At 42.8% G+C, this 18,557-nt stretch overlaps 1 protein-coding gene across 7 annotated transcripts in view; it reads right to left on the reverse strand.

Annotated features, from left to right (window-relative positions):
• The window catches only part of CTNNA2 (catenin alpha 2), a 962,766-nt gene that overhangs the window by 263,172 nt on the left and 681,037 nt on the right, over positions 1 to 18,557 (reverse strand). The window contains exon 8 of one of the 7 annotated variants that reach the window (XM_023762211.1): positions 4,509 to 4,523. The exons of the other annotated variants lie outside the window; for them this stretch is intronic. Coding sequence (XP_023617979.1) covers positions 4,509 to 4,523 — 15 coding nt within the window. The remainder of the gene's footprint in view (positions 1 to 4,508; positions 4,524 to 18,557) is intronic. 7 annotated transcript variants of the gene reach the window in all.

An 18,557-nucleotide genomic window follows, 5' to 3' on the forward strand; every position in this document is an offset into this window, starting at 1 on the left:
TGGCCTATGGATGAAAGGTCCTGGGTTCATTCCAGTCAGGTCAAGGACACATGCCCAGGTTGCGGGCTCGGTCCCCCAGCAGGGGGCGTGTAAGAGGCAGCTGATCAATGATTCTCTCATTGATGTTTCTAACTCTCCCTCTCCCTTCCTCTCTGAAATCAATAATAATATATATTTTAAAAAAGAATCAGAATGGCAGAAAGTAATAATGTTCTATGCACTCTCTCACTAACACATTTTCCTGTCAAACCGCTGTTTAGACAACAGAAAGAAGGAAGAAAAAATCATCTATTGATCCAGCAGTCACCCTATCACAGTTGGAGGGTTGCCCAGCTACCCGAAACCCTGCATATAGAAAGCCCAGTCTTATTATATATAGCACCACTGTTTATAGAACCTTGAACATTTCATAATACCTTTCTATTATGTGTAAATCACAGTCTGAGAATGTGGACCTTCCTAAATATTTCTTTTCCACTAGCTGTGGACATTTCTCTTGGAAAAGAAATTGGCAATATCTCTTTAGAATGGATGAAGTTTAGCAGTGGCCATAAATCAAATCCATGATCAGGATACCTGGACCACATCACAACCCAGCTTCCCTGGACCCTGGGATGAGGGGAAAATGTAGAAAGGGAAAAATTGATGACAAAGTATCAGGGCAAAATGTATCCTGACACTTCTCTGCCAAAACTCGTCAATGCTGAAGGAAAGAATCATCAAAATATAGGAAAGAATAACAGGAAGAGGTTATTGGTGACAGTCCCAGACCCTACCAATCAGCATAGCGATGTCAGTACACACATTGGGCCATGGGCAAAGAAGGACTGTCTCGGGGACTTCAGCTATGTCACTATTTGTTTTCCTTTCCCAGAAATCTGTGTTCTTTTAAGTAAATCCTCCAATTTTTCCTTCAGACTCAACCAAGGGTTTCTGGTTAAGGGATAAACTTATGATAACATTCAAACCAATGAGTTTTGGCTATAGGTTTGTAGGTGAAATTATTGGAGAGGAGGCATAATTTCCCCCCACTGGGATTGATAAACTGGCAGTAGATAAACCTTGAGATACTTATGGAGAGTCTAAAATATATGCCACAAAAAGAAAAGCATAGGGAGAGAGCGAGAGCGAGAGCGAGAGAGAGAGAGAGAGAGAGAGAGAGGAGTTAGGGAAGAGAAGAAGGGAAGTCAGCTTTTGGAGTCAAATCAATTTGGTGCATATTTCCATTACATACTAACTTGTAAGATAACCATTACATACTAACTTGTAAGATAAAGTTCCATGAGGGTACAGTCTTTGTTTTGTTTATCTTTAGAGACTGGAGCTGAGCTGTATTAAATCAATGAGTGAAACACATTGGCTCCTGAATCCAGTTGAACTTAAAGCCACAAGTATCCATCAGTGGGTTTTCTAGTGTCTTGAGTTAATAAATTCCCTTATGTTTGTTCATGTTGGATTGCTGTCACTTACGACCAAAAGGCCTGACTAAATCAGAGACCTGCCGACTAATGAAGGCAGCCTGGTAGAGAGAGAAAACCCCAGCAAGGTCCCCATGGACACAGCCTGAACACTCTCTGGGATCTCAGGCCTTTGTCTCACCCACAGGGTTTCCCCAGAACGAACTATTTATTGCCCAAGCTCTAAATCCTAATATATTTCTCCCCTACATCCTGTTGGCCACTAGCCTTGAAAACATGTTCATCAAATGGCCCCTAGAAGGTATTCTATTTATGGATAGAAGCATGGATGGTCCTCATAGGCACCTGGGTATAGGAAGTAGGTATGAAAGAAATTAATAATTTGGAAAATATGTGATCCTAAAAATAAACTTCACCCACTTCACAATTTGCTGATCAAAGCCATAGGAAGTGGTTGGCACCTGTGTAAGGCTATAATTCTTGCTCCTTGATTTATTTTATCAACACAGGTGTAGTCCTCAGTGATTATCTGTCAGGCAGCCCTGCGTAGACGATAGTTTTTATCAAAGTCCCGCTCTCCCAGCTCCCATCCTTAGGTGATTGCTGAAAGCCAGGGTTAATTAACCACACTTTCCTTCGAAGCCTGTGGAAGACCATGAACTGAGCAAACTGTGAAAAAGAAAGTCACTTTATCTTTACAGTTGAGATGAAAGTAGGCAAGGTGAAGTGCAAATTTCCATTGATTTTCTACACACACACAAACACATAGTAGTATATACCCATACTAAATAAATGATTTAAATTTCAATGAATTTTTAACTTCTACTCCATTTTCAAGTACATATTCCCCAAACGACTGCATTACAGTTAAAGCTATCAGCACCTAGAGCATCCCTAGAGTCTGGCATTTTTCACCATCTCAAAAAGAGGTCAGTAACTGGGTCCGTGTTGCTGAGAGTTCACAGAAATCAGAAGTTGCCTTAGTTTATGGAAAGACTGTCTGTGTGGGGATCCCAAGTCTTGGCCTTTCCGCCTTATGTCAGGGGCCTGCCCTCCTAGTTCCCAATGACCCCTCTTCCTCTGAGCTTCTAAAACTATCAATATAATTTATTTGGTATTTTATAAGCAATCCCCACTCGACTAACAATTATATCATGCAAATCTCTCGCATTGCTAACTGGATTTCAGATGTCACACTGTAAAGCTGAAATACAAATATATAAGATGCATCATTGCGACCCTGTACTGTTGAGAAATTTATCATGAATCTATGTCCCTCCTTCCCTATTAGAAGTATAGGAGTCTAAGGAAAGTGTGTTTGTCAGTTTGGGCTGTCTTAACAAAATACCATAGACTGGGTGGCTGAAACAACAGATACTTATTTTCTCACAATTCTGGAGGCTGGAAGCCCAAGATCAAGGTCCAGCAGGTTGGGTTTGAGGTGAGAGCTCTCTCCCTGGCTCAGAGACAGCTGCTTTTGCTCTATGTCCTCACATAGCGGAGAGAGACCAAGCAAGCTCTCTGGTGTTTCTTCATCTAAGAGCACGGAGCCTATCATGAAGTCTCCATTCTAATAGCTCACTTAAACCTATTTATCTCACGAAGGCCCCCCTCTCCAATACCATCGCATGGGAAGGGGTGTGTAAGGATTCAATATATAAATTCTAGAGGGACATATCAGTCCACAGCAGACAGGAAGTTGTCAGCCAACTATATATTTTCTTTTATTTTTTTAAAGGGAATTTCAGAGAGGAAGAGAGAGGGAGAGAGAGATAGAAACATCGATGATGAGAGAGAATCATTGATCAGCTGCCTCCTGCACAGCCCCTACTGGGGAATTGAACCTGAACCCCGGCTTGTGCCTTGACTAGGAATCGAACAGTGACCTCCTGGTTCATAGGTCGACACTCAACCACTGAGCCTCGCCAGCCAGGCTTTTTTTTTTTTTTTTTTTGTAAAGGATTATAAATAGATTAGGTCATCTGGAAAACCAGATGGGCTGAGCCCCAAAATAGCGCCAGTCCAACTACATGTTTTCTTAAATTGAAGTTTCTTGGAATGAATTGGTACTAAGCAAACTAGAACTATGTATAGATATGTTGTGCATAAAAGTATGTATTGTATATGAATGAATGGTGCAATTTGTATTCTGGCTGTTTGCCAGATGTCATGATATGGATCTTTGTGAGGCGGCTACTTGTACAGAGGTGGAGTTGAAGGGTCGCTGTATCATTGCCAATGGTAGAGTAATATTGTTGCCTACCTTCTCTCTACCTTATTCCCATCCTTCCCTGTTCAAAATCTCTCCTAAGCCAGAAGAAGATGTAAACCAAAACTTCTGATTGCCTGTAGAGCAAGCATGTCAAACTCGCGGCCAGCGGGCCGCATGGCATGTGGCTCACTGACAGTGAGTTTGACATGCTTGCTGTAGAGGATTAAAATGTACACACACTCGGGAGAAGAAACATAAAATTAGTAAATGACTTTATCAAATCCTTCTCCCAAAATAGCGAGAGGTGGGAGTAGATAAGCCTGAGGACTCTAGAAATTAAAAGGGAATGAGTTTAGTGAAATGGACTTTTAAGAGATGGGCAGAACCCTGTCCAAAGAGGCAGGCCAGCCCGGCCAGTGTGGCTTAGTGGTTGAGCTTCTATCTATGAACCAGGTCACATGCCCAAGCTTCAGACTTGATCTCCAGTGTAGGGCGTGCAGGAGACAGCCGATCAATGATTCTTTCTCATCATTGATGTTTCTATCTCTTTCCCTTTCTCTCAGAAATCAATAAAAAAAAATTAAAATAAAGAAAAAAAGAGGCAAGCCATCCTGGGAGTACCTAGGGCCCTTCTGGTCACCACCCATACAGCAAAGGAAAATGAAGACGTTTCTGGGTGACAATGGGAAGAGGAAATAGAGAGTTTAGGAGTACCAGGCACTTCCTGCATGCCGGGGGACCCCTAAAAAGAATTCCTTGTATTTTTCAGAACCAAGGCTTTTCTTCCTGCCCACATCACCTGGACCCCTCTTGGTCTTTGCCACGCCTCTGAGGACCACCTCCCCCTGCCTTCCCAGCATCCCCACCGCCAACTGCACTTTGGAACCTTCTCCCTCCTCTCCTGCTCCCCTCTAAAGGCCAGCCCTGTCTGAGGAGCAACCACACAGGTCCTGGTCCCCCTCAGTCTCATCACTGGGAGGAAACGAAGAGAAAATGATCTTTTGTTTTTAATTAGCTGGACAGTCAAGATAACAAAAGCAATATTTTAACTATTTGTGAACTAGCAAGCCCCAATCTAGAGTCGCTGATTTCAGTCTCAGCACCTTTGCGTTGTCTTTTATTTTCCAGGATGGAGCTTCCCAGGAGGCCACCGCCATCTGACCTGGAGGAGGCAGGCCCTCCTTGGGTTCAGGTGAGTCGGGGCCCCACCCCCTCGAGGCCTTTCATACTGAGAACGCTTGGCATTTGTCTCCAAAGACCACCATCTCTTGGGCATTTGCTCACACTTGGCTCCAGTGAAAACTTTATGAGGCAAATCGCATTTTTGCAGCACGGCAGTTAAAAACTAAACTAAGTAGAAAGCAGGCCGAAACCCTGGAACACATGTCTCACATCGTCCCAAATAGTCCTCACTATGTGGCTCCCATAAACACCATCTGCTGTGTTAATTTGTAAAGAATTACAAGGTTCTTAAAATTACACTTTGCTCTCTGTAGCGTACACTGTGTCTATGAAGGGGGGAGAGTTGAGAATGTGCATCACGTCCAGCCAGACACAGAAATATTTTTTCCTGCCTATGCTGGGCTGCTCCTGCAAGTTTGCTAGGTCTGCATGGAATTTTAAAAAGTGCACCATTGCCGGGCTGGCCTGGTTCAGTGGTTGAGCATTGACCTAGGAACCAGGAGGTCACGGTTCCCCAGTCAAGGCACATGCCTGGGTTGCGGGCTCGATCCCCAGTGTGGGGCATGCAGGTGCAATTTGTATTCTGGCTGTTTGCCAGATGTCATGATATGGATCTTTGTGAGGTGGCTACTTGTACAGAGGTGGAGTTGAAGGGTCGCTGTATCATTGCCAATGGTAGAGTAATATTGTTGCTTACCTTCTCTCTACCTTATTCCCATCCTTCCCTGTTCAAAAGCTCTCCTAAGCCAGAAGACATAAACCAAAGCTTCCGATTGCCTGTAGAGCAAGCATGTCAAACTCGCGGCCACATGCCTGGGTTGCGGGCTGGCTCACTGACAGTGAGTTTGACATGCGGCCAATCAGTGATTCTCTCTCATCATCGATTTTTCTCTCTCTCTCTCCCTCTGCCTTCTCTGAAATCAATAAAAATATATATCTAAAAATAAACAATAAAATAAAAATTGCACCATTTTCTCTGCAGACCACCTGCAGGAAACAAATTCCCAATAAAATGGACAGATTATAATCCTAGCATTTTATACATCTTCAAGTTGAGTGTACATCTCCCACTTCACTGGATCCTCGTGATGATGCAAGTCCTCAGCTATCAGTCAAAGAGGGTGAACAGCCAACATTGGGAGAATGTTTTAGGTGCGACTTAATTCTCCACTGTGGGCTCTTCAGAGCCCTTGGGTGTGTTGGGTGTATAGCTGGGAATGTTTCTCAATTGCTCATCCCTGTCTACTCACAAAGCCAGAAAGCAGCATCTTGTTCTCAAAGACACATCTCTGTGGTGACAGGATGCCAATGTCAACTTTTAGGTGAATTGAATGCCTAGCAGGTTGCTGGTTAAATGGTGATAAATGGTGTCTGGACATGAGGAGGTAGATAGGAGAGTCTGAGGTTCAGTAATCCTGAACTAGAACCTGTCAATGTGAGATAGTTGTTACATGTGCAGCTTCAGAGATTCCATTCAGTGGCTCTGGAGTAGGCTGGAAATGCATATATATATATATATTGTCCTAGCTGGTTTGGCTCAGTGGATAGAACTTAGGCTTTAGCCTGCAGACTGAAGGGTCCGGGTTTGATTCTGGTCAAAGGCACATGCCTGGGTTGTGGACTTGACCCCCAGTAGGGGCCATGCAGGAGGCAGCCAATCAGTGATTCTCTCTCATCATTGATGTTTCTATCTCTCCCTCTCCTTTCCTTTCTGAAATCAATAAAAATATATTTTAAAAAAATTATTGAATTTATTGGGGTGATACTGGTTAATAAAATTATATAGGTTTCAAGTATACAATTCTTTTTTTAAAATCTTTATTGGTGAAAGTATTACAGATGTTCCCTTCTCCCCCCATTGACCCCTTCTAGCCCACCCCCAGGGTACAGTTCCATAATACATCATCTTTAGATTGTATTGTGTGCTCACCACCCCAAGTCAAGTCTCCTACCATCACCATTCATCTCCCCTTTACCCTCTTCGGCCTCCCTCACCCCCCTTTCCCTCTGATAATCACCATACTTATTATGGTGATTAAAAATCTTCATTTTTTAATAAACACTTTCTCAATTATAGTCAAGTTATGAAAATACAGGGGCAGTTCAGTGGGTCCCAACCTGACTAATCATTTGATTCATCAATGCTTTCCAACTATGGCCCAAGGATCTGCATTTTGAGATTTCCATTAAATTCAATTATTAGCCTGGTTTGAGAACAATGCATTTTGCAAGGAGTTCATGGTAGTAAGCCTAAAATAGGATCAAACTTCCACCATTCAGGCAGTTCTGCTTAATTCCGATGAATTAGTCACTCTATCTCAAAAACAAAGTTTCTGAACCAAAACACTTAATTAAAAGAGAAAAGCGGCACTGCCTCAGAACCCAAAGCAACACGGGACAGGCACCGCCGCCGCGTCGCTTCAGAGAAAGTCCCCACACACAGAAAAAAAAGGTTACCCCTGTTTCCCAGGCTTCTCGCCTCTCACTGCCACATTAATATAAAGACATCAAAATAAGGTCAGCTAGATGTGACGGACACAGAAATAAAGTAGATTCTTGTTCTTCCTAAACCATAGAGAACATAAGGCATTTTGATTGAATTAAGATTTGGCAAGATCTCCCATATACACACACAAAGAACAAGGATCCTGATCAGGCAGAATTTCAGAGCTGCCGGTAAACTCTGCTGATTTCCCAATATTTTCTGAAAATTTACTCCCCAAGTCCCCTTCCTATTGTTCCAACCTCTCTGCTCCCTTGTAATTAAGTTCCAGGCCTCAGAGAAGCGTTTCTGAGCTCCCCATAATCATCTCCTTTATGCCTTCCACTCCCTCTCCTGAAACATCTCTACAGCCCAGATCAAGCCCTGCCTCTTCCTGACCCCCCAGTCCACACAGAATTCCCCCTTCTCTCACCACAATAGCAAGCAGCATCGTCTTCTGTGTCAGGCCACAGCATCACCCGACCCAAACCTCTGCATAGCCTTCTCTGGGCAGGCTGGCACCAGTCTCATCCCACACCCCTCAGAGGAAGGCATGTGGCTGCCTGTAGCTGCCCCCTGACTTCCATGCTCTGATGAAAAAGGCAGGAGTAGAGCTAAAGGTTGTTGCCTGAATTTTCTCTGTTCACTTAGAGTAAATTGATCTGAATGAACCAATGTTGATTCCATTTTTTTAACGAATCTATGAAAAACTGGATTTTTAAAACTGACTGTAAAAAACACAAAACAACAACAACAACAAAACGATTGGCACAGGTTGGCAGGAACCCCCAAATTGTTTAGTGATGCATCTGTCAAATGCATATATAACACAGTTGAGTTAAATAAAAATGTTTGTACTCGCGTTTTGCATTTGAATGGATGGGTATATGATTCTGCGTGTGCGTGTGTGTGTGTGTGTGTGTGTGTGTGTGTTACAAATATAAATACCATTATATTTTAACTGGGTGGGTGGGTGGGTTCTCTCTGCACTTGCAGAAGGTAAGCTTTGTGGGAGAAGACTGCATCTCCCTGTATCAGCTACAATGCCCCCGAAAGGAGTTTCCTTTGTACAGAATAAAGCCTTGTGGTTAGCGATGGGATAACTGTCACTCCCAGAGGATAGTGGGAGTCAAAGAATGTAACCGCCAAGCTTCTTGGGATGAGTGGACCATAGAGCACTGAGGACGATGAATCCCCAAACCTAAGTCCTTCCAGAATCCAGTACTGACCTGTTTATGTGCATCCATAACTGTTGATTTGGCCACATGCAGCCAAGGAAATGCACAGTGCCAGCTCCCAGGGGCACCTTAGTCTCCCAAGGACTTGTGACACTAAGACTTAAGGAGGGAGGAGAGGATTGCTTTGATAAAGACATCAGTGTTACCGCACTCTTATGTGAAATGAAAATGCAAATGTAATCAATAGCCCACAACCCACCCCCATCTTTCTTTATGCCCTCTCCCAAGTTTTCCCTTCCTTCAAAGAATTTATGACGTCATCCACACGAACAGTACTAAGTTAATCTTGACTTGATACCTTCTAGCTGTGTAACACTTGCCAATTCACCTAAACTCACTAAGTCACAGTCCTCACGTATAAAATAGTGAAAATAATGCCTAACTCAAGATTGTGGTGAGATAATGTGTGCCAAATGTCTATCTACGAGTCTAGCATGCAAATGGTATCCAATAAACAGAATTCTTACCCTTATTTTCTTTTTTTGTTAATCCTCACCTGAGGATATTTTTTTTTCCATTGCTTTTCAGAGAGAGAGTGGAAGGGGAAAGGGGGAGGAGAGGGAGGGAAAGAGAGAGAAAGAAGGAAACATCATGGATGTGAGACACCTTGATTGGTTGCCTCTCCAACGTGCCCCAACCGGGGACAGGGAGTGACCCCAAACCCCCTGGGTGTGTGGGCCAATGCTCTAACTACTGAGCGACATTGGCCAGGGCTTACCCTGATTTTCTTTCTCTCTTGACAGTAAACTTTTTCAGGAGAGGCACAGTGCCCAGCATCTGAACCATGAATGATGTAAGATGGGGTGATTGAATGCCTAGGGAGAATATATTATTTTATAGGCTGGATCTGGGTTTTCCAAGACTTGCCATTTGAAAATCTTTTAATATCTGAGTGGCATTTAGCATTCATGAAATTTTCATCAGCTTAAAGTCCATTTATGACACAATTCAAATGTAAGGCAAATAAAAAAGGAAAACCAGACATGGACTCTGAAACTGCACCAATGAAGTGGCGAAGAAGTCAAACTCTGACCACTGCGAGGTTTCTTATGCGAGTGAGGAATGGGAGCAAATGCTGGGGACGACTTCCTCCTCCTCAGCCCCATGTAGGGGTCTGAAATCAGTAGTGAATGCACTTCTCTGATGATTCTAACCAAACTGAGCACCTATAATAACTGCCAGGAAGAAGGGGAATCCCCCAAGCAGCACGAGGGGTTCTATTTCAGTCTCCCTTCTTTGGCATGTCAAGGAAGGAATGGGCCTGCTGAATGGGCAAGCCAGATGCAGCCGGCCTGTGTGTCTACCTGATGCTAATAGGGGAGCCGGTGAAGGAGCTGCTCAGGGCTACACACACCTCCATACCTGGGGGCCTCCAGAGACACACCTCTTTTCTAAGTATGCCTTCCATGCACAGGCAAAGTCTAGAAATCAGCATTAGTGAATTCTTTTTAATTCATGTATAATGACTTTAGAAGGTCCCTATTAAAATACTAATACAATTAAGAAAGACCTTATGTAGGTAATTTGCTTAGTGGTTTTTCATCTGTCTCTCCCATTAGACTGTAAACTTCATGGGATGAGTCATCGGTGTGTGGTTCACTAAATCCAGTACCTGGCAAGTAGGTTCTCAGTGAAGCAGTGACACAAAATTGTTGTCATTTGGGGAAATAGAAAGTTGATCTCTAAACAGAACAGAAAAGTAGGAGAGGAAACCTCCATGTAGGGGTTGGGTGTGTACTTGAGACTCAGCAGCAGAAACCCACATAATGACTACAGGGAGTGACAAAATCCATGTGAGGCTAGGTCAAGGCTAAACTTTTGGTCCTGATTCATTTACTCCACCCATTAATATTGAGAGTCACATGAGGACCATCGTGCTAGGTGCTAGGGACACAGGAAACAGTCACAGGGATAGGGGGACTTATAATCTGATAGAGCACCTGAATTAATCTGAAAAACAATCATATTATTTTAAACCTTAGAACACATATACTTATGGGAATAGGAGGTTCCGTTTTTCTTAAGTTTCCTTTTCAAGGCCTGTGCCAAGCAATTGATGAAGTGACTCAGCTGTGAATCCAGCAAGCAAAATGGATAAGCAGGGTCAGACCAACCCACCAGGAGTCAAAACATCATCCTATGGCCTGATGACTAAGGACAATAGCCGACATCTGCTGCGGACCGCCAGGGCGGCACATGGCTGCATTCCATTCCCAGACCATTCCCCTGTCCCCTGCATCCTGCTGGAAGACAGGATTTGAATGCTTGTAAGCACCCTGTCTTCTTGGTTGGCTGGCCTTCTCAATAAATGCCTTATGTGATTCAACCCTGCCTTCGTTATCAATGGTCACTACCTGCATAGAGTTATAGGCTAAAAGCATGGCTTCCTACCCTAATCCATATCAACTATTGATATGTTGGACCAAATGATTCGTTGTTTGGAGGGCTGCTCTTTGCATTCTGGGACATTCAGCAGTATCCCTGGCCTCTACCAACTAAATGCCAGTAGCACCCCTTCCCTCAGTCCTGACATCCAGAAATATCTCTAGACATTGCTAAATGTACCCTGAGGACAGGGGCAAAGTTGCCTCCACTTGAGAACCATTTGCCTGATGAGTGAGAAAGATAATTTAAAAAGCAATTATAATGCAGTAAGATAAGCGCTGTGACACAGATAAAATGCATGAGAACTAAATGAACTTAGGGGTGGTGGTTAAAACAAAACAAAACAAAAAAACCCGCTTCCGAAACAAAGAGATAAAATAAGGACACACAATAGCTACTTAATTGGTGTCTACTATATTTTAAACACCAAACTTTGATTGCTTATTTAATCCTTACAAAATCCCTATACATTAACTACTTCACAGGTGTTCATCAAGACAAATAAGCTTGTTCCATATTCAAACAGTGAGTTGTGGACAAAAGGGGCCACATGGTAACTGGACAAGTTCAGGGAAGGCCTGCATGGCAATCTTGCAAACTCTAAGACCTAAAGTAACCACAAAGGTTGGTCTGAAATTACACTTTAACTAAAAGCAGTTGTGGTGGGTAGTTAATGTCCTAGGCAGGTATCTTCATTGACAAGGTCAACCTTTACCATAACTGAGCTTATCTGTCTTTTTTCATCTATGATAACATATCCTTGAAATGTCTGGGTAACTTGTAATTTCCCTTTTTCTGGAGCCCCTGGGGCACAACTTAATGTGCCTGGGCACCAGGACAGATACCACAAGTTCCTTCAGTGTTATTGTTATCATGTTAATCGTTGACTATTAACTATCCTGCACCCACCTAAGTATGTGTCTATCATTTTACTTTTTATCCAATCCCAGAGGTACACCCCCACCCCCACCTCCCGCCTCTCTAATCTATCACCAATGAATTTCATGTAACCCACTGACATCCCCTCCTTTGATTGCAATGTATAAAAATAGATGAAAAGCCACCATTCTCTGGAGCATTATCCCCATCCATTGAGATACTTTTTTCCCAGCAATTGTTGACAGTTTGGCTCAAATAGACTCACAAGTCATCTTTACAGGTTTGAACATTTTTACATTAACAGAAGGATCGATCCAGGATCTAACCTGGGTTCTAAACTTAAGTCTGGCTAATTCTTTAGGAATGAAAAAATTTTTAGAAAGAGAAACTTTTGCTACAGGAGGGCCAAAGCAGCTCACATATTTAAAAACAAACAAACAAAACCTTGTCTAAATATGGGGCTTGCATAGGAGTTTGAGACCCAGGAAATGTGTCATTGAAAGAATTCCAATTGGCCCTAACCGGTTTGGCTCAGTGGATAGAGCATCAGCCTGCAGACTCAAGGGTCCCAGGTTCGATTCTGGTCAAGGGTATGTACCTTGGTTGTGGGCACATCCCCAGTGGGGAGTGTGCAGGAGGCAGCTGATCGATGTTTCTAACTTTCTATCCCTCTCCCTTCCTCTCTGTAAAAAATCAATAAAATATTTTTTTTTAAAAAAAGAAAGAATTCCAATTGGAAATTGGCTTAAAACAATGAGCAGAGGTTCTACAGAAAAGGTCTGAGGTCTCATAGCATCATCCAATATTCATGAGTCCATGGGTTGGCCTGGTCTCCAGAGTTCCCAAACACCTACCTGCCAACTAATTGCCATCCACAGAACCAATCCTCACATCTGTATGATTATGCTTCAGAGGTGGCATGAAAATACCTTCCAATTTGCTTCCATTGTCACAGCATAATTAATCAAAATGCCGCTCTTCACTCTTAAAAGTGCCCCAATTTGGATGACACCTTTTATGATCACCTTATTATTCGTCTAATTAAGTTTTGAGCTGAAGAATTATTAGGCCAGTTATTTTATGTCATCAGAATTGCTGTGTGAGAACCCAACCCATTACTTGATTGATATCTTTAATAAAACATATATTACTTTGTTCACCTTCCTAAAATCTTCTAATGCCAACCTAACATTTGCAAGATCATGTCTAAGAAGGTCCTGGTCAATCTGACCTCAATTTCTCTCCTATTCCCCAACACAACCCCACCATGTGTTAGTCACTACTTCTCCACAGACTAAATCCTCATGCCTCTGGACTCATTCGAAATGTCTATAATTCTCTCCAACATTTTATTCAATGACATTGACCACTGTGCTAGATCCTATAATTTTCTCTCCTTCACTCCTCACCTACCTCGTGGTGATCTTGTTAAAATGTCATCTCCTCTTTAAAGAAACCCTGGTTTCCTCAGACACTAGTTGCTCCTTCCTATGTGTGCCTGCACCATACTTTGTCCATCCTTCTATTATGGTTTTTCTCATCCAATCATGGCAGGTTCATGTGTCTGTGCCGTACACATTCCTAGAACATCATCATTATCTTTGTTTCATTAGTGCCTTACTCTACCTGGTACTCAACTGGCATTTGATACACATTTGCTGATTAATGACCACTGATGATGGCTAAATCAGAACTGGCCACATTTGGGACAATCACTAGCAATTAATAATTGCCTGTGAGTTTTGCTTTCTAACACACACAAGTAAGAGTCCGTGAAGTATAGTGAAAAGCCAGAATATCTGCATCTTATTTCCCATGTTGCTTCTTTGGCTTTCTCTGAGACCAGGCAAGTCACTGAACTATATTAGAGCCCAGTTTTCTTATCTGTAAAGCAAGTTGTTAGAACTAGATAATTTCTACATTATCATTTTTACCAGTTATAAGTCATCCTTGGTCATGGTAACATACCAGAGTCTTCTGACTGAGTTATCAATAGGTCAGCATTGACTTAATCATATTATAAATCTATTATTCTCAATATATTTACAAATAGTTTTTATCAATTACAAGATAATATATATTTGTTAAAGACTTTGAATAATACTCATCTAAATAAAGTTACATATAAAAGACTCCCCCATTCCCTCAAAACACACAGCCCTTCCTGTAGGGAAACTATCATAATATTTTGTCACCTCGTCTACCTTCATTCCCCATTCTAGAGTTGAGATTATATGTTATCAGGGAAGTTGAGGTATCCCTTTCCCACTGACTGCTGGGGGTGGAGTCCTTATAATATCTCAAGAAAAAGAATTTTCTGAGACTCGCACAGGAGTATGAGTGATTTTTATTTGCATGGAATTACATCACAGGGTTTCCAAAGTCCCATTTCCCTTAGCCCAGTCCTGGAAGAAGTGTAGCTGGGGATTCAGTAGAGCTAAAAGTAGAGCCAGTGTCCAGTGTTTCAGTTCCATATTGCAGCCAGTTCAGCATCAGGCTAGTTGCCATGCATTATCCATGGTGTGGGCCATGTGAGTGACTGCAGGGGAGCTAAGTGTGAGCCATGATCCAAGCGTGCCAAGAGCATTAGAGAAACCAAGAGCACAAGAGTACAAGAGCACAGGTCCTTTGTTCAGGGAACTAAATATTCCAAATTTCGCACCCTTGCAGTGGCTATCTTCCAGAAATGGACTGGTGGCTCAGCCGTCCAAATGACATGCCTATAACATTTGGCCTTCCTTTTTCTCCTGTTATTAATAACTAGTTTATTTACAACTATATCTATATTATCTATATCTATATCTATATCTATATCTATATCTATCCCCCCCACCCTAAATCAGGCAAACCTATCATCTAGTCACAAATTCAAAACAGACTGTTGAGTAGAATAAATGAAATTTGGAATATGCCACTAACTTTGGTGTTTGGTGACATAGCAGGAGAAGCTGACATCTCCAAAACTCTCTGTATCATGTGTCTTAAGAACATACCCATGCCTAAAGTAGACCATCAAACTAACCTATACTTTCAACAGTCTTTTGTTTAGGTTTACTAGTACTTTTTACACCCCAATTAGCCTGCTTTCTAAATCTAAACAAAATGGTTAAAAAGTAGAATCTGGGTATAGTGAATTCTCCAATCGTAGGACATTTTTGTGAAAATGTATAGAAAGAAGATTACGTGGTGGGGATTAGCATTACAGTGTGAGACAACTCCTATCTTCTAAACTTTAGAATCTAAAGGCATCCTATTACTACTAATATATAGGTAATATGCAAATTGTCTGTTACAGTGTCACAGTAATGACTGTGGGTGGGCGGGGCTGCACATGGCAAGGGAGCGTGGGCAGGGGAGGGGGTGAGGGGGTCGCTGCGTATGCAACCAGTGCATGGAGCACCTCTAGGTCCACCTCCTGCGGGTGGCGTGGCTCCCAAGAGCACTGACTCCCTCCCGCCTCTCGAAGCAGCCTGCCTCCCTCCGGGCTCCCACAGGCGGCCGCAGCTCGCTCCCACCTCCCATGGCTTGCTCCCGCCTCCTGAAGAAGCCGCACAGCTCCCGTGGAAGCTGCGCAGATCCCTCCGGTACGCTCCCACAGAAGTAGCGGGGCTCCCGGTGGCGCACTGTGGCTCCCACGGAAGCGGGCGGCCTACTGCACGCAATATCGTGCAATGGGCCACTAGTTTAAAATAACTGTAACTCAAATATGTACAACATTTCATTGTCTATAAAGTATTTTTCTATGCATTATTTCATTTTAATCCTCAGAAAAACCTGTGACTTTGGTAGTATTTATCATCTCTATTTGCAGATACAAAAGGTCCCAATGGTAAAGATCATGGAGACAGAATCTCGGCATTCAAGATTTAAATGCAAACATATCCCCAAACAGCCTACGGCACTGCTATGGCCCCTGCAGTTCAATCAAACTCTAAATTGATAATTTGTGATATCTGCCCATGGGAATATGGCTTTCTATGAATGTGTCAAGTCTTTAGAAATGAATTCTGCATGCATTTATTTGGTAAAGTGGATTTCCAAGTTATTGAAGCAGGTTACTAAGAATCTAGGAAAATACTTGGCAAGTGGAATGGGGAAACTGAGACAGATGGCTAACCAGACAGCTGAGCAATTTACAGCCAGCTAATAAATCAGAGGTCTTATCTTCCCTAACCAAGGACACTTCGGAGCAAATGGTTTACACATTCTAGACGTTGCTGGAGCAGACCTGCTTTGGGCCTGGTGTCTTTCTGGTGATCTTCTTGTGAAACTGACCAGAGAATGACCCTGATCCCTCTATAGCAGCGGTTTTCAACCTGTGAGTCGAGACCCCTTTGGGGGTCGAATGACCCTTTCACAGGGGTCGCCTAAGACCATCGGAAAACACATATATAATTACATATTGTTTACAGTAGCAAAATTACAGCTATGAAAATAATTTTATGGTTGGGGGTCACCACAACATGAGGAACTGTATTAAAGGGTCGCAGCATTAGGAAGGTTGAGAACCACTGCTCTATATATAGGATGCATCAGAAAGCTGAGAAATATTCTGATTGAGACCTCCCCTACTATTGCCACCTTTAGAAACAGATTAAAAATCCTTAAGACAAAGCACCCAGTGTGCAAGCTCCCTTGAGCATGCCCATACCCCCACCACCATACACATACCTCTTCCTCAGGCTTGCTGTCTCCTAAGTTCTAAATGTTCCCTTGAGACTTGCAAACAGGGGAACAAAGAGCAGCCGCAGTCCTGGGGTAACCCCCTGAACCTGTCTCCAAGAGCCCTCCTTTTGCCTCTGGAACTTGTTTCCTGAGTCCACACAGCCTTGTGAGGCTCACTTCTTCTGCCTCTATGACTTCCTTTCTAAAGGGCCAGGGCAGCCTCGCCTAAGCTCACTCCTGCTGCTGTGATCTTGCCTCTTCTATCTTAAGCCCTTCCTTTGTTTCACTGTCCCCATCTTTAACAAACATACTCTCAAAATCACTTGGAGTCTTGGACTCATGTCTTGAATTCTTTCTTGCATGAAGTCAAGAACCCACATATTGCAGGCCTTGCTGGGGCAAACCCTGCCACCCCCCCCCCCAAACTCCCCTGGGAGTTAACCTCGAAAAGCAGTCCTAAACTGCCTATCATCATGGAAAAATTAACAACTGTCCCAGAGGCACACCTGCTCCCGCCCCCCCCCCATTGGAACCCCCAGCCCTCATTACCTGAAACCTGTAACCATTATTCCCATTCTCTTCCTTTTGCCTACTTCCCCATGTAATCTACCCAACATAAGCAGCTGGCTTTTGCGGGGGGTAGAGAGGTAGAGCAGATTTTTTGTGGATGGCCTGCTGCTCTCCCATGTTGCCAGCAATATTGGAAAAGAAAACACTCATATAAGAGTCAATCAACCCTATCTCTGATTAATTGGCTCAACTAGGGACAGGCAGCCAGGACCCATTCATTGTCTGGTTTCACATCCCTGCAAAACCAAATAAAGTGATACTATGGCTGACATCAGGACCAGATGCTATGATCAACTACCCCCTACTCTCTCACTGACCAATCAGTAGATACCTTGACTCTGACCATGACCCTAATTCCCTTAGTCACCATGATTAATGGTTTTTCCCCTACATAACCCATCCCCTAGACCCGTGGTCGGCAAACTGTGGCTCTCGAGCCACATGCAGTTCTTTGGTGCCTTGAGTGTGGCTCTTCCTAAGCCTTAGGAGTACCCTAATTAAGTTAATAACAATGTACCTACCTATATAGTTTAAGTTTTAAAAAGTTGGCTCTCAAAAGAAATTTCAATCGTTGTACTGTTGATATTTGGCTCTGTTGACTAATGAGTTTGCCTACCACTGCCCTAGACACCAATTGGGACCCAGGTCTTTAAGCATTAGCTACCTGTGACTACAGGCATGGTGCCATCTCCTTAATAAAGCCTGACTTTCTTGGCTGAAAATTCCTGTTCATGTTTCTTGGGCTTTAATGCACGCAGGAAAACAGACCCCTTCAGCCCAGTAACTCCAGGGAGCACAATAGTAGAGAGGCTACAATTTCCTGTATCTACTCAGTTGAATGATGAAGAAACTCACAGAGAATAATAGGCTATGATCCCTATTAGTTGAAAGAGCTGGTCAGTACTGAATATTTATCTCTTTTTAAAACACTGTATCATTACAACATCCTAAAACTTTTTACACACTATTCCCAAGTGAAATATAAAAGTGAAAAAGTCCAGTTACTCATAATGCTGGTTCTCACCAACCATAAAGCAATTTGTAAACAGCTGAATGCTCAACCGATTTTTTCAATTTGCATCCAGATATTGGTCATAGTGTAGTTGCTGACAAAGAAAATCTAATAAAGTTTTTAAAATCTTACGATAATAAGTGCTACCATTAAATGTGTATCTGCTACAGTCCAAGTCACTTACATAATCTCCCACCTCCACAATAACCCTAAAACAAGGTGTTTTTAGCTCCTTTTAATTGATGTATAATGTCGGTCCAGAAGCCATAAGAAACCTGTCTACATTCATAAGACTACTGTTAAAGAAAAACCCATAAACCCAAAACAGTATCACTCCTGCTAAAAGCCCATGATATCAAACCTAGATTTAATATCTAATCTAATTGCTGTTTCAACCTTTCCCAGAAACATGTTAATCACCAGTCTGGAATTTTCTGGTCAAAGCCAACCAGGTAATCTATCACTTGGGGCTCTCTCCATTCCCAACCCCACTCCCCACCCTCACCCCCCAGGT

Source organism: Myotis lucifugus, unplaced genomic scaffold, assembly GCF_000147115.1.
Source record: "Myotis lucifugus unplaced genomic scaffold, Myoluc2.0 scaffold_237, whole genome shotgun sequence".
NCBI classification, from domain to species: Eukaryota; Metazoa; Chordata; class Mammalia; order Chiroptera; family Vespertilionidae; genus Myotis; species Myotis lucifugus.